Genomic DNA, 22,926 nt, shown 5'->3' with positions numbered 1-22,926 from the left:
CTTGAATAGTTTTGGCATCTCACTTTATCCATTGAGGTTCAGAATGATTGGCATCTATAGGAACTCAGAGTTCAGATAGTGTTATTGATTCTCCTAGTTTAGTATGATGGTTCTTAAACACAGCTTCTTTATGAGTCTTGGCCGTGGCCCTAAGCACTTTGTTTTCCAATATTACCACCGGATACATAAATGCCACAGACACATAATTGGGTGAACCTTTTCAGATTGTGACTCAGCTTTGCTAAAGTCCCCAATTAGAGGTGTCCAGGGTTCTTAAGCACACTCTTCTTTTGCTTTGGACCTTGACTTTAACCGCTCAGTCTCAAGTTTTCACTTGACACCTTCACGCCACAAGCACATGGTTAGGGACAGCTTGGTTTAGCCGCTTAGGCCAGGATTTTATTCCTTTAGGCCCTCCTATCCACTGATGCTCAAAGCCTTGGGATCCTTTTTATTTACCCTTGCCTTTTGGTTTTAAGGGTTATTGGCTTTTTGCTCTTGCCTCTTGGTTTTAAGAGCTTTTGGCTTTTTCTGCTTGCTTTTTCTTTTTCTTTCTATTTTTTTTTCGCCTATTTTTTTTTTAGCAAGCTTTGTTCTTTGCTGCTTTTTCTTGCTTCAAGAATCATTTTTATGATTTTTCAGATTATCAAATAACATGTCTCCTTGTCATCATTCTTTCAAGAGCCAACATATTTAACATTCTTAAACAACAACTTCAAAAGACATATGCACTGTTCAAGCATACATTCAGAAGACAAGAAGCATTGTTATCACATCAATACAATTAAGCTAAGTTCAAGGATAAATTCGAAACTCATGTACTTCTTGTTCTTTTGAATTAAAACATTTTCCATTTAAGAGAGGTGATTGATTCATAGGACATTCATAACTTTAAGACATAGTTACTAACTACTAATGATCATGTAATGAAGACACAAACATAGATAAGCACTTAACATAGAAAACAAAAAACAGAGAAAGTAAGAACAAGGAATGAATCCACCTTAGTGATGGTGGCGTTTCCTTCTTGAGGAACCAATGATGTCCTTGAGCTCTTCTATGTCTCTTCCTTGTCTTTGTTGCTCCTCCCTCATTGCTTTTTGATCTTCTCTTATTTCATGAAGGATGATGGAGTGCTCTTGATGTTCCACCCTTAGTTGTCCCATGTTGGAACTTAATTCTCCTAGGGAGGTGTTGATTTGCTCCCAATAGTTTTGTGGAGGAAAATGCATTTGAGGCATCTCCGGGATCTCATGGTGATGAGCTTCATACGCCTCTTGAGCTCCATGAATGGGCTCTCTTGCTTGCTCCATCTTTTTCTTAGTGATGGGCTTGTCCTCTTTAATAAGGATATCTCCCTCTATGTCAATCCCAGCCGAATTGCATAGGTGGCAAATGAGGTGAGGAAAGGCTAACCTTGCCATAGTGGAGGACTTGTCAGCCACCTTGTAGAGTTCTTGAGGTATAATCTCATGAACTTCCACCTCTTCTCCAATCATGATGCTATGGATCATGATGGCCCGGTCTATAGTAACTTCAGACCGGTTGCTAGTGGGAATGATTGAGCATTGAATGAACTCCAACCATCCTCTAGCTACAGGCTTAAGGTCCAGTCTTCTTAGTTGAACCGGTTTGCCTTTTGAGTCAATCTTCCATTGAGCTCCTTCTACACATATGTCCATGAGGACTTGGTCCAACCTTTGATCAAAGTTGACTCTTCTTGTGTAGGGGCGTGCGTTCTCTTCCATGTTTGGCAAGTTGAACGCCAACCTCACATTTTCCGGACTAAAATCTAAGTATTTCCCCCGAACCATTGTAACATAGTTCTTTGGATCCGGATTCTTACTTTAATCATGGTTCTTGGTGATCCATGCATTGGCATAGAACTCTTGAACCATTAGGATGCCGACTTGTTGGATGGGATTTGTTAGAACTTCCCAACCTCTTCTTTGAATTTCATGTCAGATCTCCGGATACTCATTTCTTTTGAGTTTGAAAGGGACCTCGGGGATCACCTTCTTCTTGGCCACAACATCATAGAAGTGGTCTTGATGGGCTTTGGAGATGAACCTTTCCATCTCCCATGACTCGGAGATGGAAGCTTTTGTCTTCCCTTTTCCTTTTCTAGAGGATTCTCCGGTCTTAGGTGCCATCAATGGTAATGGAAAAACAAAAAGCTTATGCTTTTACCACACCAAACTTAGAAGTTTGCTCGCCCTCGAGCAAGAGAAGAAAGAATAGATGAAGAAGAAGAAGAAATGGAGGAGAGGGAGAAGGGGTTGTGTTTCGGCCAAGAAGAGAAGAGAGGGTTGTGTTGTGTGAAAATGAGGAAGAATGGAAGGCTTTATATAGGGAAGGGAGGGGGGGTAAGTTTCGGCCTTATAGGGTGGGTTTGGGTGGGAAATTGATTTTGAATTTTGAAGGTAGGTGGAGTTTATGAGGTAGGTTTATGGGGAAGAGTGGATGGATGTGAGTGGTGAAGAGGTAATGGGGAAGAGAGATTGAGGTGATTGGTGAAGGGTTTTGGGGAAGAGTGTTTATGGGATTGTGTGAAAGAGAGTGGTGAGGGGTGAGAAGAAGTGAGTAGAGGTAGGTGGGGATCCTGTGGGGTCCACAGATCCTGAGGTGTTCAAGGATTTACAACCTTGCACCAAATTAGGCATGCAAAATGCCCTTGCACACAACTCTGGGCGTTCAGCGCCAGGTTGGTGCCCATTTTGGGTGTTCAACGCCCATTTGTTGCCCATTTCTGGCATTGAACGCCAGAACCATGCTTGTTCTGGGAGTTCAGCGCCAGCTCCTCTCCAGGGTGCAATTCTGGCATTTAGCGCCCAGATGATGCCCATTTTGGGTGTTCAGCGCCAGAACCATGCTCTGTTCTGGCGTTGAACGCCAAGCAGATGCTTTCTTCAGGGTGTGATTTTTCTTCTACTGTTTTTGATTCCGTTTTTAATTTTTATATTTATTTTGTGACTCCACATGATCATGAACCTATAAAGACATATAACTAAGAAAAATATAGTTAGATAAATAAAAATTGGGTTGCCTCCCAACAAGCGCTTCTTTAATGTCAATAGCTTGACAGTGGGCTCTCATGGAGCCTCACAGATGTTCAGAGCATTGTTGAGACTCTCCAACACCAAACTTAGAGTTTGGATATGGGAGTTTAACACCAAACTTAGAGTTTGGTTGTGGCCTCCCAACACCAAACTTAGAGTTTGACTGTGGGGGCTTTGTTTGACTCTGCTTTGAGAGAAGCTTTTTATGCTTCCTCTCCATGGATGCAGAGAGAGATCCTTGAGTTGTAAATACAAGGTTGTCCTCATTCAATTGAAGGATTAATTCTCCTCTGTCTACATCAATCACAGCTCTTGCTGTGGCTAGGAAAGGTCTTCCTAGGATGATGGATTCATCCTCTTCCTTTCCAGTATCTAGGACTATGAAATCAGCAGGGATGTAAATGCCTTCAACCTTTACTAACACGTCCTCTACTTGTCCATAAGCCTGTTTTCTTGAATTGTCTGCCATCTCTAATGAGATTTTAGCAGCTTGCACCCCATAGATTCCCAGTTTCTCTATTACAGAGAGGGACATGAGTTTTATTCCTGAACCAAGGTCACACAGAGCCTTAAAGATCATGGTGCCTATGGTACAAGGTATTATGAACTTTCCAGGATCCTGTTTCTTCTGAGGCAATGTCAGTTGATCCAGATCTCTTAGTTCATTTGTGAACAAGGGAGGTTCATCTTCCCAAGTCTCAATACCAAATAATTTGGCATTCAGCTTCATGATTGCACCAAGAAACTTGGCAGCTTGCTCTTCAGTAACATCCTCATTCTCTTCAGAAGAAGAATACTCATCAGAGCTCATGAATGGCATAAGGAGGTTCAATGGAATCTCTATGGTCTTTAGATGAGCCTCAGAGTCCTTTGGTTCCTCAGAGGGAAGCTCCTTATTGGTCACTGGATGTCCCAGGAGGTCTTCCTCCTTGGGATTCACGTCCTCCTCTCCCTCTTTGGGTTCGGCCATTTTGGTTATGTCAATGGCCTTGCACTCTCCTTTTGGATTTTTTTCTGTAATGCTTGGGAGAGTACTAGGAGGGATTTCAGTGATCATTTTACTCAGCTGGCCTATTTGTGCTTCCAAATTCCTAATGGAAGATCTTGTTTCATTCATGAAACTCACAGTGGCCTTAGATAGATCAGAGACTAAATTTGCTAAGCTAGATGGATTCTGCTCAGAATTCTCTGTCTGTTGCTGAGTGGATGATGGAAAAGGCTTGCTATTGTTAAACCTGTATCTTCCACCATTATTAAAGCCTTGTTGAGGCCTCTGATCCTTCCATGAGAGATTTGGATGATTTCTCCATGATGGATTATAGGTGTTTCCATAAGGTTCACCTAAGTAATTCACCTCTGCTATTGCAAGGTTTTCAGGATCATAAGCTTCTTCTTCATAAGAAGCCTCTTGAGTACTGTTGGATGCAGCTTGCACTCCATTCAGACTCTGGGAAATCATATTGACTTGTTGAGTCAATATTTTGTTCTGAGCCAATATGGCATTCAGAGTATCAACTTCAAGAACTCCCTTCTTCATAGGCGTCCCATTATTCACAGGATTTCTTTCAGAAGTGTACATGAACTGGTTATTTGCAACCATGTCAATGAGTTCTTGAGCTTCTGCAGGCGTTTTCTTTAGGTGAATGGATCCACCTGCAGAAGTATTCAATGACATCTTTGATAACTCAGACAGACCATCATAGAATATATCCAGGATGGTCCATTCTGAGAGCATGTCAGAAGGACACTTTTTGGTCAACTGTTTGTATCTTTCGCAAGCTTCATAGAGGGATTCACCCTCTTTTTGTCTGAAGGTTTGAACATCCACTCTAAGCTTGCTCAGCTTTTGATGAGGAAAGAACTTGGCTAAGAAAGCCGTGACCAGCTTATCCCAAGAGTTCAGGCTGTCTTTGGGTTGAGAGTCCAACCACACTCTAGCTCTGTCTCTTACAGCAAAAGGGAAAAGCATGAGCCTGTAGACTTCAGGATCTACTCCATTAGTCTTAACAGTATCACAGATCTGCAAGAATTTAGTTAAGAACTGAAAAGGATCTTCAGATGGAAGTCCATGAAACTTGCAGTTCTGCTGCATCAGAGAAACTAGCTGAGGTTTCAGCTCAAAGTTGTTTGCTCCAATGGCAGGAATGGAGATGCTTCTTCCATGTAAATTGGAATTAGGTGCAGTAAAGTCACCAAGCATTCTCCTTGCATTATTGTTGTTGGGTTCGGCTGCCATCTCCTTTACTTGTTCGAAATTTTCAATAAGGTTGTCTCTGGATTGTTGTAATTTAGCTTCTCTTAGTTTTCTCTTCAGAGTCCTTTCAGGTTCTGGATCAGCTTCAACAAGAATGCCTTTTTCTCTGTCCCTGCTCATAAGAAAGAGAAGAGAAAAAGAAAAGAAGAGGAATCCTCTATGTCACAGTAAAGAGGTTCCTTATTGTTAGTAGAAGAAAAGAAGAAGAGAAAAATCTGAACTCAGAAAGAGAGAGAAAGAGGGTTCGGATTTTTGGTGGGTGAGGAAGAGATGTTAGTAGATGAATAAATAAATAGAATAAGATGAGAGAGGGAAATTTTCGAAAATAATTTTTGAAAAAGAGTTAGTGATTTTTGAAAATAGTTTTTGAAAAAGGTTAGTAATTTTCGAAAATAAAAATCAAAAATTAAAATAATTAGTTAATTAAAAAGAAATTTTGAAAAAGAGGGGAGATATTTTCGAAAATTAGAGAGAGAGAGTTAGTTAGGTAGTTTTGAAAAAGGTAAGAAACAAACAAAAAGTTAGTTAGTTAGTTGAAAAAATTTTGAAAAGATAAGAAGTTAGGAAGTTAGAAAAGATATTTTGAAATCAAATTTTTGAAAAAGGTAAGATAAGAAGATATTTTTGAAAAGATATGATAGAAATTAGTTTTTGAAAAAGATTTGATTTTTAAAATCTCAATTAATGACTTGATTCACAAGAAATCACAAGATATGATTCTAGAACTTAAAGTTTGAATCTTTCTTAACAAGTAAGTAACAAACTTGAAATTTTTGAATCAAAACATTAATTGATGGTATTATTTTCGAAAATATGATGTAAAATTAAGAAAAAGATTTTTGAAAAATATTTTTGAAATTTTCGAAAATAACTCAGAAAAATGAAAAAAAAATTTGATTTTTGAAAAAGATTTTAAAAAAGATAAGATTTTTTTTAATTGAAAATTTGATTTGACTCATAAAAACAACTAGATTTTAAAAATTTTTGAAAAAGTCAAATCTAATTTTCGAAATTTTAAGAGAGAAAAAGGGAAAGATATTTTTTTTATTTTTGAATTTTTATGAAGAGAGAGAAAAACAAGAAAAATGATGCAATGCATGAAAGTTATGGATCAAAACAATGAATGCATGCAAGAATGCTATGAATGTCAAGATGAACACCAAGAACACTATGAAGATCATGATGAACATCAAGAACACATTTTTGAAAAATTTTTAATGCAAAGAAAACATGCAAGACACCAAACTTAGAATTCTTTAATGCTTAGACATAAAGAATTCAGGAATGCATATGAAAAACAAGAAAAGACACAAAACATGCAAATGCAAAGATCAAACAAGAAGACTTACCAAGAACAACTTGAAGATCATGAAGAACACTATGAATGCATGAGAATTTCGAAAAATGCAAGATGCACATGCAATTGACACCAAACTTATAACCTGACTCAAGACTCAAACAAGAACTCAAAAGATATTTTTGATTTTTATGATTTTCTAAATTTTTTTTTATTATTTTTTTTTCGAAAATTATTCGAAAAACAAAAATAAGGATTTCAAAATCTTTAATATGAATTCCAGGAATCTTGTGCTCTTTAGTCTAAAGCTCCAATCAAAGGGTCAGACATGGCTTAATAGCCATTCAAGCTTTAGAATGGATTTACATCCATTAAGGTGATTAGTTGAAGACCAATCCCAAAGGAGTTTGGGTATGGCTTTTCAGCCAGATAGGATTCAACATGTTACCATGAAACTCTAGAATTCATTCTTGAAAGTTTTGAAGCCATAGAATAATTTATTTTTGAAAACATTTTTTTTTAAAGAAATTTTTTTTTTCGAAAACAAAGGAGAAAATTTTGAAAACTTTTTGAAAAATTTTTGAAAATAAAACAAAAAGAAAATTACCTAATCTGAGCAACAAGATGAACCGTCAGTTGTCCAAACTCGAACAATCCCCGGCAGCGGCGCCAAAAACTTGGTGCGCAGAAATTGTGATTACACTTTAATTATGTAAAATTCATCGCTCTTTCTTTCCCTGGTAGTGGCGCCAAAAACATGATGCCAATACCATAGTTCACAACTTCGCACAACTAACCAGCAAGTGCACTGGGTCGTCCAAGTAATACCTTACGTGAGTAAGGGTCGAATCCCACGGAGATTGTTGGTATGAAGCAAGCTATGGTCACCTTGTAAATCTCAGTCAGGCGGATATAAAATAGTAATGGGGTTTTCGAAAATAATTAATAAAATAGTGATAGAAATACTTATGTAAATCATTGGTGAGAATTTCAGACAAGCGAATAGAGATGCTTTCGTTCCTCTGAACCTCTGCTTTCCTGCTATCTTCATCTAATCAGTCTTATTCCTTTCCATGGTTGGCTTTATGTAATGCATCACAATTGTCAATGGCTACTTTCGGTCTTCTCTCGGGAAAATGATCCAAATGCCCTGTCACGGCACGGCTAATCGTCTGGAGGCATCACCCTTGTCAATGGTTACATCCTATCCTCTCAGTGAATATGGTCAACGAACCCTGTCACGGCACGGCTATTCATCTGTCGGTTCTCGATCATGCTGGAATAGGATTTACTATCCTTTTGCGTCTGTCACTACGCCCAGCAATCGCGAGTTTGAAGCTCGTCACAGCCATTCAATCATTGAATCCTACTCGGAATACCACAGACAAGGTTTAGACTTTTCGGATTCTCTTGAATGTCGCCATCATTCTAACTTATACCACGAAGATTCTGATTAAGAGATCTAAGAGATACTCATTCAATCTAATGTAGAACGGAAGTGGTTGTCAGGCACGCGTTCATAGGGAATGATGATGATTGTCACGTTCATCACATTCAGGTTGAAGTGCGAATGAATATCGTAGAAGCGAAATAAGATGAGTTGAATAGAAAATAGTAGTACTTTGCATTAATCTTTGAGGAACAGCAGAGCTCCACACCTTAATCTATGGAGTGCATAAACTCTACCGTTGGAAATACATAAGTGAAAGGTCCAGGCATGGCCGAATGGCCAGCCCCCATGATCTAAGAACTAGGCGTCCAAAGATGAACAATGGATTAAAACTGAGACCAAAGATATCTAATACAATAGTAAAAGGTCCTATTTATAATAAACCAGCTACTAGGGTTTACAGAAGTAAGTAATTGATGCATAAATCCACTTCCGGGGCCCACTTGGTGTGTGCTTGGGCTGAGCTTGAGTGTTACACATGTAGAGGTCAATCCTGGAGTTGAACGCCAGTTTTGGTGCCAGTTTGGGCATTGAACTCCACTTTGCAACTTGTTTCTGGCGCTGGACGCCAGAATTGGGCAGAGAACTGGCGTTGAACGCCAGTTTGCATCATCTAAACTTGGGCAAAGTATGGACTATTATACATTGCTGGAAAGCACTGGATGTCTACTTTCCAACGGAATTGGAAGTGCACCATTTTGAGTTCTGTAACTCCAGAAAATCCACTTTGAGTGCAGGGAGGTCAGAATCCAACAGCATCAGCAGTCCTTCTTCAACCTCTGAATCTGATTTTTGCTCAAGTTCCTCAATTTCAGCCAGAAAATACCTGAAATCACAGAAAAACACACAAACTCATAGTGAAGTCCAGAAATGTGAATTTAACATAAAAACTAATAAAAACATCCCTAAAAGTAACTAGATTCTACTAAAAACATACTAAAAACAATGCCAAAAAGCGTATAAATTATCCGCTCATCAGCAGTGCTTGGGGGTTTTGATTTATTTGTTGGGGTTGAGCTTGTGGTCTGTATGACTGGGATTGGGAGGATTGTGGTTGATAGAAGGCTTGAGCTTGCTGATTTTGCTGGTGAAAGTTTCACCCCATCATTGGGTGGTGGAGGTCCATTGGTCGAGTGTTGAAGCTCTGGGTTTTGGTAATTTTGGTTGAAACGGTGATAGCACTGCCACACGGTGTGGCCTATTCTTCTACACAGTTGGCACTGGGGTTTGCTGTTCTGCCACCAAGAACGTCCTCCTCTGAAGCTTTTTTCCCTGCCTCTTCGACCACTATGTCCTCTGCCATAGTCTCTTGAGTAGCTCTCATAGGACGTTTGAGTTTGATATTCCACATCTTCTTTGCTTGAATCTGGTATTTTGTGCACTAGATTTGCATGCACCATGTTTAAATCTGTTTTACGGAATCTTTCATTTACTTCTTCCTGAGCTAACAACTGTGACTCTAATTCGTGAATAGACATGTGATCAGACCTTCCATTGACCATAGTGATAAAGGCACTAAATTCTTCGTCCAATCCTCCCGGTGTGCACTCAAAATACTCATCTTTGGTTAGAAGAGTCCCAAGGGAAAAGAGAGAATTCGCTACCTTATTGATCTTTGCGATGAATTCTGTGGCTGATGAGCCATGCTTTTTGATTGCTTTCAGCTGAGTCTTCAGCAATTTTATCTTCGACTTTATTCTGGCTATGAAATGTTCTTCAAGAACCTCCCAGGAAGGCATACTCATATTCAACTACCTTGTTTACAAAAAATTCATCCATTGCAGACAACATCCACGCTACCAGATATTCATCTTTTTGCTCCCATTCCTCAAATTCTTGTGAGATTTTATTTGCGGCTTGATCTTCTACTGTGTTGTACTTTCTTGGAATTGAATTTGTTGTGATGTGACTTTGTAATCGGTTGGCTTTGCTGCAAGTTAGGGCTTGGCGCTTCCAGGCTTTGAAATTGTCTTCATCCAGTTTGATTGTTGTTGAAAAATTAGCAATGAAGGCCATGGTTGGAGCCGAGCGTTTTTGCGGTGTGAAAGGGGTATGATCCATGGATCAGAACGAGAGTTCTGATACCATGTAAGGTATCAGATATGAGATAGGAGGTGAAAGAAAAGAAAAAAAATAATAGAAAAGAAGTTAAAAAAAAAATTGTCATGGCATTTTTTTTTAGTGAAAAGATAAAGATAAAAAATATTACAATACAAGTATTTATAGTGTGCTAATATGATTAAAAAATGTATTTACAGTTAGTATTTGATATAACAGATTAAAGATAATTGTAATTAATTGAAAATTACTAACTGCTAAAGTGTTATTAACAACTTAACAATAACTTCTGCTAACTGCAGAATGAAAAAGTGTATTTGTATACACTAATAACATCATCATATCCATGCTTAGTTGCGTGCTAAGCCAAACATTCGTTAGTTTATAAAATCATAATTAGCCTCAATTCCGTTGATGACAAAATAAAACATTTAGTGGAGGATTTTCCAAACCAACTAGCAAAAAAGCTAAGCATTTGGTGGAAGAATGAGGATTTGTGTCCTCATGTCTCAGATTGTCGCAGAAGTGGGTGGGTCCTCCTCACTTAGGTGCTGCATTTTATGTTTCAAATATGCATGGTTTCGACTTTGGAATGTGTTTAATAAAACTAAGACAAGTATTTTAAAAGATTATTATGTCAATGTCCTTTTTCATTTGTTTAATAACTGAACCAAAACAAAAAAGTATTACTTAATATAACGATAATGTTAGAAAAATAAAAAAAAAAGTTAAAATTTATCTTATTTAATATTTATTAATTATTGTAATAATTAATAAATATTAAATAAAATAAATTTTAACTATTTTTAACTAATATTTTTTATTTATCAAATATTTTCATAACTGAAGGCTTTTTGAATCATCTATAATGTTAATTAATGCGGGCATTAATATCTTTTAAAATAAAAGAACTGATAAAATAATAAAATAAAAGATTAATTATTTTTAAAATAAAAATAACAAAAAAAAATTTTGTAGTTTTCTACGGTATTTTTTAATTCGACAGGTCAATGATCAATCCGTTACAGTATTGAGCTCTATTTAAGAGTTTGTTGCTAGCCAATAAATTGTGAACTAACCACTAAACCAACTCAATTTGATTAAATAACAAAATTTATCTACGATAAAAATTATAAATTTGATAATGATAAATCTCTTTTTTTTTTATGAACCTTCGCTCTATGCTCTTTATCTTTATTAACTATAAAAATTTGTAATCTTTGTGGTGAGATTATTTTTTACAATATCATATATAATTGACCATAATAAAATATTAGTTTTGGCAAATATAATCCAACAGATATTATACATATTGCAATTTACTATTAAAAAGAAAAAACTGCATCATGCATCATCGCATGAAGGTAACAATATCATAGGAAATGGAAAATGTTTGGATTACAGAACTAAAGGAAAAATTGTATATTTTGGCTCATATTTTCATTATTCGATAACATATGCCACTAGTCAGGATATTTAAATTTAAATAGATTCAAATTATACCGTTCATCCAATTTAATCTAAATCGAAAATCAATTAAAATAATATTAATTTGAATTTGATTAAATTTTATTTTTGTCAAACTGTATAAATTAGATTGAATTTTAAATCTATCTTTTAAAACTGACACAATCCAATTCAAACCACACAATATACTAAATATTATTATTTTATTATCATATTTACAATTTTACTTATAATATAATAAATTTGATATACATTTTTATTATATTATTCATGCATTATTATTATTTAGTAAATATTTTATGTTTAAAATGAGATTTATTTATTTATTTTAACTAATTTATAATTTTATTTCTATTGTTATATTATTATTAGTTTTCTAAAATATTATTAAAATTTATTATGTTATTATTGGTTATTTAAAATTTAATGTTAAAATTTGTTATATATATTTAATTTTTTTAATTTAAAAAACTGTAAATTTAATCCTATCTAAATCATTTGATATTGGATCAAATTATATAAAAAAAATCATTCAATTCAAATCGTATAATAAATAATATTAGCGTTCGAATAGGATGAGTTTTTAACCCTAAACCAATCGAAACAGTATCGCAAATACCCTACCATTAGGCACTAGCTACAAGAAATGTACGGTGGTTTTCATGTGTTAAAGTAGCACGGAGCGTATATTCTAATATGCATGTAGGTATATACTGTCGTTGTTAACAAGGACAGCAATCATGGGGAATGCTTGCAATGAATTTGGGCCTGTCAATGTGGTGGAATACGTACAATGACACCACAAAGACATGTGGGAAATAGAATCCATTATACTAAGTTACTAACTACATATACTCTTATTATTAACACATACATTAATTACTAATTACTGTTAATGTAACACTCAACAAAAGCAAATCACGACCCCACTCATCACTTAATGTGACTGCCATGCCACCACAAGAATTTAAGGTATATATGCCAAAGTCTTGTTTAATTATAGATAGAATGGGAAATTTTTCGAAAGAAGAGTATTAGGAGACGAACCGATCAAATTTTATAATTTATAGTTATCAATTAATTATTATTAATATTTTTAATAATATAAAATTATATTTAATAATATAAAATTATTTTTTTTTTTATTAATTAAGTGCTGACCAAATTTTAATGGCTCTAAACTTTCTCTTTTTAAAATTGAACCAATGAGGCAATGACTACTATAAGTCTATTACTATAATAATAAATGTGAAAACAAACTAACAAAGTGTATAATATAATAAATTATTATATTAATTATATAAACATTTAAATTTTTTTTCCTCAAACCATTTAATACATACTTCAAATATTTATAATATAAAAAGTTTAAATATTATTTAAAATTTATTAGTTTATATTTTTAAGATATTTAATTTAATTTAATTTAATATATTTTAATTTTATTTATTAGTTATTAAATTAAATTTTATATTTATGGATTTAGGATTTTTTTTTTGTTTTAACCTAATAAGAGACTATAAATATATCCTAAACTATTATAGTCATAATATTGAGTAATTAGAGCCTTTTTTAGGTTTCATGATGAAGTCATAGTGTAGACAAATAAGATTGAACGAATCTCTTTGTTATTACATCGAAAAATTAGATAAAAAATTGAGTGAGTTATTTTAATTCAATTCTCAAATTATAGTGTAGATAAATTAAGTTGTGGAAAATTATTTTTTATTATATTAAAAAATTAAATAAAAAATTAAATAATTTTTTATTCAATTTTAAATTATTTTTTTATTTTTTATTTTTTATTTTAATACATCTTTTTTATTTAATTTCAATTCATATTTTTTGTTTATCTTTATTTTATTACAATCACAAATACAATATAGAGCATACATAGCAACATACTGCTGACGGGCCACACGTGGTAATGTAAAAAGTAGAATGTGATAATGAAGAATAATCATTATGTCAATTTGATGCAGCCATGGTATGGTGTTGGTTAACTGAGAAAGACACTATTGTCATTGTCATTGTTATTATTTATTTATAAAAATACATACTTGATCTAGAAAACATTTCCTCGTACCTTTCCTTAAAAATGAATGTGGCCCAACTGCAGCTAAATAAAGCGGTTATCTTTCTTATTTATTTCAAAATATATAAGAAATGGCAGTATATGTATTTTCTTTTTATTTATAATTTATTTTGACACACACACACATATACTTGAATATTCATCTAAACTGCTCAAAAAGTAAAAGTTATCTTAGCTTGCACATAAAATAAAAAATTATCGGTATATTATTCTATACAATACAACATCATGGGACTTTTAAATTTTAATACAACGGCCGTGTGACGCTTCGTACTATGAAAAAATAAACACCGATATAATACAAGCTTGATTTTTTGAGTATTCAAATTTAGCACTTTAATTTTTTATGTATGAGGATGACGATGAAAACATTATAGTAATAATAATTAATAAGAATAAAGAGGGAAAAGAAGGAATCAAATTGAAGAAAGTTTGAGACGACAGAATGATGAAAGTTGCACCCTCATCTTCGGCAAACTGCAATGGCATGCCGATATGTGTCCCCATTGTGAACCTCCCATCACATCCATCCACCTCACCATCATCATAACAACTTCAACGGCCAGATCTGTCTCACCAAGAATTCAACTAATTTAAAAACAAAAATATTTGATAAAAAAAATTAGATATAAACAATTAAAATTTATCTTATTTAGTTTTTATTAATTATTATAATAATTAATAAATACTAAATAAAATATATTCTAATTATTTATTTTGTCTTTCTAATATTACTATTCAAAAATACTTATATCTCTAACACACTCTCAGTGAGAATATTTTTTAGTCATAAAAACTCTTATACTATATTACAAAACTATTTGTAACAAGACTATATGTTTATTTAGGTGTTATTAAGTTAAAAGAAAAAAGATTTTTTTATTTTTTAACGTATTTGACAAATTTTTAATAGTAAAAATAAAAATACTAAAAAAATAAAAAAAATATTTTTTTGAGGAGTTATAATTTATATATATTTTTTAAATTTTTTAAAAATATTTTTTATATAATAAATAAATAAATAATACTTTTATATTATTTTACTTAAACATAATTGATACCAAGAATATATTTTTATATGCCAACGAGTTATAACTCAAATAACATAATCTCTCCGTATTCACACCTAGAGATTACGTGGTTGAGTCTTACTCCTAACTTCGAAAAAAAATGTATATGAGATATCTAAATATAAAATTATTTTTATTTTTTTAAATATTTTTTTAAAAAAGATAACTAAAAGAAATATCTTTTTATAGGAAATATTTAAATTAAAATTATTTTTATTTTTATAAAAGATAACTAAAAAAAATCTTTCATATAAAATAACATAAAATTATTTTACTTTCTTAAAATATCTTTTAAAAAAGATAACATTATAAAAAATCTTTTTTTAAAAGATGGCTCAAATAAGCTCTATATAACACACACATATATATAACTGCGAACTGGTTGCATTACATGGAAGCTCAGTGTTGATGATTAAAGTTTAGACTATTTGCATTCTCTTTACTGTTTTCTTTTGCTTTTGCTTAAATGGTGTTTTTGGTTGCGGAGAAAAGAAGAGATGGCATACGAGGAAGTAATAACGAGTGTGATGAGCTCCGATCACGCATCAGTGGTGTCAATGAACCTCTTTGTAGCTCTTCTATGCGCTTGTATCATAATAGGTCACTTGCTCGAAAAGAATCCATGGCTCAATGAATCCATCACCGCCCTTCTTATTGTGAGTAGTTCATTCCAGCAACTAACTAACTAACTAACTTTTTTTGGTTTCATCCTTAGCTCGACAGGCTAAGGACTAATCCACCATTTAAGAGTCTGTAGCTAACTATTGGGTTGCTGTATGGCGGGATTCAATTCCTGACTGGACGAGTGAGCTGAACACTCGGTTGGTTAACTAACTAACTAACTAATTCTCTAAAATGCTGATAATGATTCCCGATTCGGTGTAGGGTCTGTGTACAGGAGTGTTCATATTGCTAAACACGGGAGGAAGAAGCTCTCACATTTTCGTTTTCAGCGAAGATCTTTTCTTTATTTACCTTCTCCCACCTATCATTTTCAATGCCGGGTCAGTTCTACGTTTTTCTGAAATTTTGTGTGTTAAGTAATGAACTAATATTTCAATTGAAAGCTTTAATTCTTTCTGACTTACATTGCTCTGCTACTCTAGGTTTCGAGTGAAGAAGAAACAATTCTTTCGCAATTTTATGACTATAATTCTCTTCGGAGTCGTTGGAACTTTGATATCATTCGCGGTCATATCGCTGGGTAATAATTTCTACTCTGAATCTGTTGAAAAAGTTATGACAAGTTAATTGCTTATCTCAATTTTTCATTTATAAACGTTATTCATTTTGATTAGGTGCTATACACTTATTCCAGAAATTGGATCTTGGTTCACTCAAGATTGGAGATTATCTAGGTATGATTAATTATAACAGTAGTAATATCTTTCTGATATAGTGAACATTCCCTTCAAACTCTTACGTGATTTTCCTAAATGCAGCAATTGGAGCAATTTTTTCAGCAACAGATTCTGTTTGCACGTTGCAGGTCAAAATTTCAAGATTCTTTTTCTCCCTTTTTTAAACTAAAGAATAGTTGTTTAAACTATGAAAACTACTTGTGTTGGTAATGTCAGGTGCTTAATCAGGACGAGACACCATTACTATACAGCCTAGTGTTTGGGGAAGGGGTAGTAAATGATGCTACTTCTGTGGTGCTCCTCAAAGCAATTCAGAATTTTGACCTTTCCCACATTGACTTTGCCACCGCTTCAGAATTATTAGCCAACTTTTTATACTTATTCATCGCAAGCACTGTGCTGGGAATTTTAGTATGTCTCTATCTGACCCAAGAGTTTTGTTCCCTTGTCAGTTGTCTCTGCTGCTTTTTTATTGAGACTCTAATTAATTACAATTTTCCAAATGAACCTTTTTTCTCCGTTTTTTTTTTTTGTTAGGTTGGATTGCTTAGTGCATACATTATTAAAAATCTTTATTTTGGCAAGTTGATCAGGTATATTTTAGCCATATCATTATTATTATTTTATTATTATTATTATTAATGTCCATTTTTTTTTTTCATTTAAAGAATGAACTAATTTTGAACACCTTGTCACAAATGGCAGGCATTGTACCAATCGTGAGGTTGCTCTTATGATACTGATGGCTTACCTTTCATACATGCTTGCTGAGGTGAGAATCTCCTTTTAATTTTAATGGAGGTATTTTTCCATGTCTATTCATTACTGATGCAATTAATTCCAATACTAATAATTTTATTTTCTTTTGTAGCTATTTGCTTTGAGTGCTATTCTGACCATGTTCTTCTGCGGCATAGTTATGTCTCACTACACATGGCACAATGTTACCCAAAGTTCAAGAGTCACAACCAAGTACGTCAAAAATTTCAACATATTTGATTTATTATGAGATTGCTGATCTGAATTAACCTATTGCAGGCATGCTTTTGCAACATTGTCATTCATTGCTGAGATATTTATTTTCCTTTATGTTGGGATGGATGCACTGGACATAGAGAAGTGGCGATTCGTAAGTCAAAGGTAATACTAAAAACACACTACACCTCCAAATTAACCCTCTAAATTTTAATATTAAAATAACCATCCGTACACTTGTAAAATGAACATCCGATATATGTATTGTTTACATTGTTTAATATTTTTATTGTTTACCTATACTTTTTCCATTTCTAGATTAATAAACTTTGTAAAACGTGAAAATTTTAATTAACATTTTTGGTCTCTTGATTCATTAGTCCTGGAAAATCAGTTGGGATCAGTTCAGTGCTTCTAGGACTTATCCTAGTTGGAAGAGCAGCATTTGTTTTCCCTCTCTCATTCTTATCCAATTTGCTCCAGAAATCCCCACATGTGAAAATTGACATGAAGCAACAAGTATGTGTTTTCTTTACCTACTGTTTCAATTTCTTTTCAGAGCCTTCCTTGGTACATGACTCCTGTCTCCTATGATCTTGTTTCACAGGTCACAATCTGGTGGTCTGGTCTCATGCGAGGTGCTGTTTCTATAGCACTTGCTTACAACCAGGTGAAGTAATCAAACTTCATGGCTAGCTTTCAATACTAACTAAATCTGTGTCTGGTTTAGTAATAAACTGAATCTTTGACATGCAGTTTACAGGGCTAGGCCACTCTGAGTCGCGTGAGAATGCCATCATGATCACTAGTACCATTTCTGTTGTTCTCTTCAGCACAGTGGTTAGACACTAATCTTTTCTTGATCAACTTGGTTTGTAAGTAATAAAACAAGTGTTTGATTGAAAATATTGAACTAAAAGTCAACACTAAGCAATGTAGTGATGATATACTAGTTAACCGTGAAAGGAAAAGGGGGACTTTGGTGGATTTGAAAAACAGTAGTGTCAATGCATCATTTTCTCATACGTGTGATGTGATCCCAGCATGATATATATTTGTAATAATGTTTTAAAAAAGAAAGGAAGGACCATAATTCATTTTGTTGTAACTTTTGAATAAGTGCAGGTGTTTGGGATGATGACAAAGCCACTTGTGAGGTTACTGCTTCCTTCTTCCAAACATATAATCAGCATACCGTCCCCACCATCGACCCCAAAGACACTGACAGAGCCCCTATTGAGCAATGGACACCATGACTCGGGGCCCAACAATGGTGACAGTGTAAATGGGCCTAGCCCAAACCGATTGCGTATGCTTCTGAACATGACTAATCGTGGAGTACACCATTATTGGCGCAAGTTTGATGACTCTGTTATGCGTCCTGTCTTTGGTGGGAGGGGTTTTGTACCTTACGTTCCAGGTTCACCCCTTGAACCGGGTCTTCCGCAGTGGCGTTCAATTACTTCACCTACAGCTGAAGAAAACTTATGATTTGTGAGGATACTACTGATTTTATATTGTGGTTATGGCATAAAATCGGCTTTCGGTTGTGCAATATAGCCTATAGTTAGAAGATTTCAGTTTCAGATAATACCAAAAAGGGATACAAGAATAAAGGAAAAAATATACCACGAAAAGGTTATAGAAGGAATGTGAAATTGTCAACATTTTCTTTTCTGACGTGGGGTTTTTTTGTGTTGGTTTTGCGCCCCCCCTGTTTTTGCTGACATAGAGAGAGAAGGGTGGGATTGATTGCTTGTAACTTGCAACTTGATTGGGCCAGATGATTGTATTTTTGGGTGTGTCTTTTTTTGTGTGTATAAAATTATCGATGAAAAGGTGCTGACAGTTAGTTAATACAGTTTTCACTTTCGGCAAGCTAGATTGTATTACGATTATTTTTTGAAGGAGAAGTTTGAGAGTCCTATAATTGCGGGAAGTTCTAAGAAGCCAGACAACAAATAGGGCTATAAAAAGTAAAAACATCAAAAGGCTAGCTATTATTGAAAAGGAAGGAATAGTTCACTGTACATTCATTTCACACAGCATCCCGTATCACATTATCAACATCTCGAGTAAAACCATCACAATAAACAAATGAATAATCCTGTGTATAATCATTACAGAGAAATCCATGATTTCAGAATGTGGGCTATTCTCTACAAACAAGCGGCAGAGTTTTCTATACCTTATGGATGAATATAGTAACCAAGTACCACACTGACAAGAGCAACCATGCAAACAAACAGTAATGGAAACCCACCAGCCTGAACTCTTCTCATATCGACTTTCCTCCTCATATCCTCCTAACAAAACATGGAAAAACTCCATATCAGACATTGAAAATTTATCAATCAACAACAAAATTTTATAACAAAATTGCATCAGAATAACATCAGCCCACAATAAGAATGTAAACAAAGGTGAACTCACTTCTCATTGGAAGGGATATATAATTTACTAATATGAGGAAAATATATATAATAGTTGCTACCAAGTTTTTTGCCAAGGGGAGCCACTGATGAACATTTAAGCTTATTATTATTAACACTTGAGCAAGTGGAAACAGGATTCACATAGTTTCTCGGTTTGTAACTATGGACAGATAAGGAAACCTACCAACTCTTTTCTAAGCAAATCTTTTTCTTGAGTGTTCATTCGCATCTCCTCATCCAGCTTCAAGATGGTTACGTCAGCCTGCAAACATCATAATGTTAATTGGTTTCATCTTTGAAGCTCACAAACACACACAATAAAGAAAAATTGCTAAAAAGGGATTGAAATTCGAATCATATACCAAGGTATCTTGTAACAACCTTTTATGGCACTCATAGCACTAGAAAATTATCACACATAATTTTTTTTTCCTGAAAGTTTTTTCAGTAATACCAAGAATGTTTTAAACTTAGAATTGACAATCATTCCGCTACTTAGGTTCAGCTGTTAGCTAAAAGAATGGTGTGATTGTTCTAATTTTCGCAGCAGACATTTTAGAGTTATATTAAACTGCGAAATAAAAATCTTGAAATTAAAATGACTTTTACATATAGTTCAATATAGATTAAAGAAATCTCACCGCTCTTAGCTTTGTATCCATTATACTTAGCCTTGATTTCAATTGCTCACATTCCTCAGCTGAATTCAACTGTGCAGCATCTTTTTCGGGCTTTATATCAGGCACATTCTCATTCTCAGAATGTCTTGCAACAACATCCTCATCCCTTCTGTCTTCTTCCGTATTCTTGGCTGTTTCCAAACCTTTGAATTCCTCAGAAACCTGCCACAAGAAATGAATAACGGGAAAGAAAATATTATTTATCATTATTCATTAAGCAAAGCACGGAAGATAAAATTCTATGGCATCACCATGATGAACAAAAAATATTGATGATCTACATATACAAATTGTCTATGAGATCACCTTCAGAGGAGGAGGTATGTTCTCAACTCCACTAGGCACCCTATCTTTTTCCATAGGAACTTTGTTTGATTCCTGCTTTGCATCGCCATTTACTGGAAGCAAAACCGGGGAAGAAGATGGGCTGATGAGGACCACCCTCAGTTTCTTCTCCTCAATATACTTCCCACTATCTTTTGCAAACTGCAGAAATAAATAAAAGAAACGCTTCAAAATCATCCAAGAAAACAATAGGGCTACTATTGAACCAAGTGTTAATGACAGAAAACTAATTAACCATATCAGAGGTGATGTCATCTTCAGTAGTTCCGAAGGGGACAATTGTGCTCTGAATGAGAAATTTGTCTTTGCATTGCATATCAAGTGGTTCTGTTCGCTGAGCTTGCATAGTAACTGCATCATCCAACACAATACATGTATATAACACAATTATGCATATACAAGGGTTTTAGAACTAGAAGAAGAAAAGAATACCAGTAAAATCACATGTTTCCTTTGGCTTGATGATGCCTAAGTTAGGTCTAACACAATATTTCTTTGGAGACGTTGTTTTCACCTGCACATTGATTCAAAGTTGAGATTTTTTTACTTTTGCATATTCATTCAAGATTGGTTTTAGAAAAGAAAGAAACGAAAGTACCTTAAAAGCAACATACTGCTCGGAGTTGTTTACAATGTGAACCTGGCACGAGCTTTGTTTCTTTAATTCAACTACACCGCAAAGAAGAAAGAAAGAAAGAATGTGAATTAATGAAGAGTAGATATACAGAAGAAGCTGTTAAGTGTAAGTGGTTGGTGAAGAAGATGGACTTACAGAGAAATCTGAGTTCGGGTGGTTGGATTTGAAGAAGCTCGGTGGTCGTCATGGCTCTGGTGTTTCTACAAATGAGAACAAAAAAAAGAGCGTCAAGACTGAATTGAATGAGTGTACGTAGAATTGAGCATTGGAAATGGCGGTAACCGTACGTGGAATGGAACCCTAAGAAAAGAGAGATGGAAGAAGAAGAAGAATTGAAGAGGATGGTGTGATGTGCGTGCAGAGAGACAGAGAGAGAGAATGAGATTCATACGAATGAATTATGAAATGAGTGAGAAGGAGAAGAGAAGTGGAAATTAGAATAATGAAAAGAAAAAGAAATAATAAAATAAAGAAAGAGAGATGTGGTGGTGAGTTGTTGTTAGTTGTTACATTGGGAAATGGGAGGGAGACAGTGGGCGTCGGTTACGTCAATGGCAGTTGCCAGTTGGGTCTAACTCACTCGCTCTAACTCTAAGCGGTTGAAGAAGCTGTAGTTGTAGTTGTACCTTCCTTACTCCTTTCACACCTGCCCCTTTTTCTTACTCTTCATTTTACTACCTATTTTCCTTAGCAAAACATAATTAAAATTTGGTAGAATATCGCTTAATTTCATAGAAAATTGTTTGTTAAACATTATTAAATAATTTAATAGATTTGATTAAATTATCATCTAATAATTTTTAGTTATTAATTTGTATAAAATTAAAATTTTTATAATAAAATTATTAAAAAATTGTGAAAAATAAAAAATGATATTAATATATTTGATTAAATTATTATCCTTTTATAAAAATAATTGAATTAATATTCAATTTTCTTTATTTTTTTAAATTGGTCTTGAAGACTTTTTAATTGTATTAGTCTCTAAAAATTAAAAATACATCTATTAATCAATTTAATTATTCTATCAATTAAATAATAATATATTACCTTAAGTGTCACTTGACATAATACACGTGTCACAAAATGATCAGTTAATATGTCATTTTTTAATTGATTATTTTGTAACACGTAACATTTAACATGAAACATCGTTATATAATTGAAAAAATAATTAATTTGATTAATAGTTGTATTTTTTTGAAACCAATATGACTAATAAAATTTTTAAGGACATATTCAAATAAGTCAATTGTTAATTTATTTAATTAATCATTAATTTTTATGATATTATTAATTTAAATTTTTGTATTTTTATTTTCACACAAAATAGTTAAATTAATAATTTTATAAAAAAGAAATAGTCAACTAAATGTTTGAATTATGTTCTCAAACAAAACATATCTTTTCAAAATAGTTTTGCTTGTTATCATTTTTTAATTCATTTTATCAAAATATGTATATTTTCAAGTTAAAATAAGTAGTGTTCCTTCTTTTTTTTCTATTCATTCATTCTTTTTGCTTCTAGACCTGCTTCTTCTTCCCTCCCTGCGCCTCATTTCTTTTACCAAAGCTAGGAAAAATAATTGGATGAAAGTCCAATTGAAGTCTTATTCTTAAATACAAGAGATTTAATCATTAAATTATTATTACTTTCTTACCACAAAAGTAAAAGGTCGTATCATTACTCATTAGAGTTACTAATTCATTCAATTAATTTGATATTTAATTGTAATTCATCTT

At 33.7% G+C, this 22,926-nt stretch overlaps 2 protein-coding genes across 2 annotated transcripts; one reads left to right on the top strand and one right to left on the bottom strand.

The window, feature by feature from the left end:
- Positions 1 to 15,130: 15,130 nt before the first annotated feature.
- Positions 15,131 to 18,964, top strand: LOC112723035 (sodium/hydrogen exchanger 1). The gene is made up of 14 exons (XM_025774253.3): positions 15,131 to 15,406; positions 15,636 to 15,754; positions 15,857 to 15,954; positions 16,049 to 16,108; positions 16,193 to 16,239; positions 16,328 to 16,522; positions 16,649 to 16,704; positions 16,817 to 16,883; positions 16,983 to 17,083; positions 17,150 to 17,251; positions 17,467 to 17,605; positions 17,694 to 17,756; positions 17,843 to 17,926; positions 18,212 to 18,964. Exons 1-14 carry the CDS (start codon positions 15,248 to 15,250, stop codon positions 18,575 to 18,577), a joined length of 1,656 nt encoding a protein of 551 aa, XP_025630038.1. The 5' UTR covers positions 15,131 to 15,247; the 3' UTR covers positions 18,578 to 18,964.
- Positions 18,965 to 19,063: 99 nt separating this feature from the next.
- Positions 19,064 to 21,780, bottom strand: LOC112723036 (vesicle-associated protein 1-3). The gene is made up of 9 exons (XM_025774254.3): positions 21,471 to 21,780; positions 21,319 to 21,383; positions 21,145 to 21,215; positions 20,979 to 21,060; positions 20,782 to 20,897; positions 20,508 to 20,687; positions 20,163 to 20,363; positions 19,706 to 19,783; positions 19,064 to 19,392 (listed from the first exon to the last, which is right to left on the bottom strand). The coding sequence occupies exons 2-9, from the start codon at positions 21,368 to 21,370 to the stop codon at positions 19,276 to 19,278; spliced, it is 897 nt and encodes a 298-aa protein (XP_025630039.1). The 5' UTR covers positions 21,371 to 21,383; positions 21,471 to 21,780; the 3' UTR covers positions 19,064 to 19,275.
- Positions 21,781 to 22,926: the final 1,146 nt, after the last annotated feature.

Source organism: Arachis hypogaea, chromosome 11 (assembly GCF_003086295.3).
Source record: "Arachis hypogaea cultivar Tifrunner chromosome 11, arahy.Tifrunner.gnm2.J5K5, whole genome shotgun sequence".
Classification (NCBI taxonomy): domain Eukaryota; kingdom Viridiplantae; phylum Streptophyta; class Magnoliopsida; order Fabales; family Fabaceae; genus Arachis; species Arachis hypogaea.
The sequence above is the reverse complement of the archived record's forward strand: the minus strand, read 5'-3'. Positions and strand labels throughout refer to the sequence as shown.

Coding starts and splice junctions, on each gene's coding strand:
- LOC112723035 (XM_025774253.3), top strand. CDS start 15,248: ATGGCATACGAGGAAGTAATAACGAGTGTGATGAGCTCCGATCACGCA. Junction 16,109..16,192: donor CAAGATTGGAGATTATCTAG/GTATGATTAATT, acceptor TCCTAAATGCAG/CAATTGGAGCAATTTTTTCA. Junction 17,927..18,211: donor TTGTTCTCTTCAGCACAGTG/GTTAGACACTAA, acceptor GAATAAGTGCAG/GTGTTTGGGATGATGACAAA.
- LOC112723036 (XM_025774254.3), bottom strand. CDS start 21,370: ATGACGACCACCGAGCTTCTTCAAATCCAACCACCCGAACTCAGATTT. Junction 20,898..20,978: donor GGAAACATGTGATTTTACTG/GTATTCTTTTCT, acceptor TGGATGATGCAG/TTACTATGCAAGCTCAGCGA. Junction 19,393..19,705: donor ATTTGCTTAGAAAAGAGTTG/GTAGGTTTCCTT, acceptor ATGTTTTGTTAG/GAGGATATGAGGAGGAAAGT.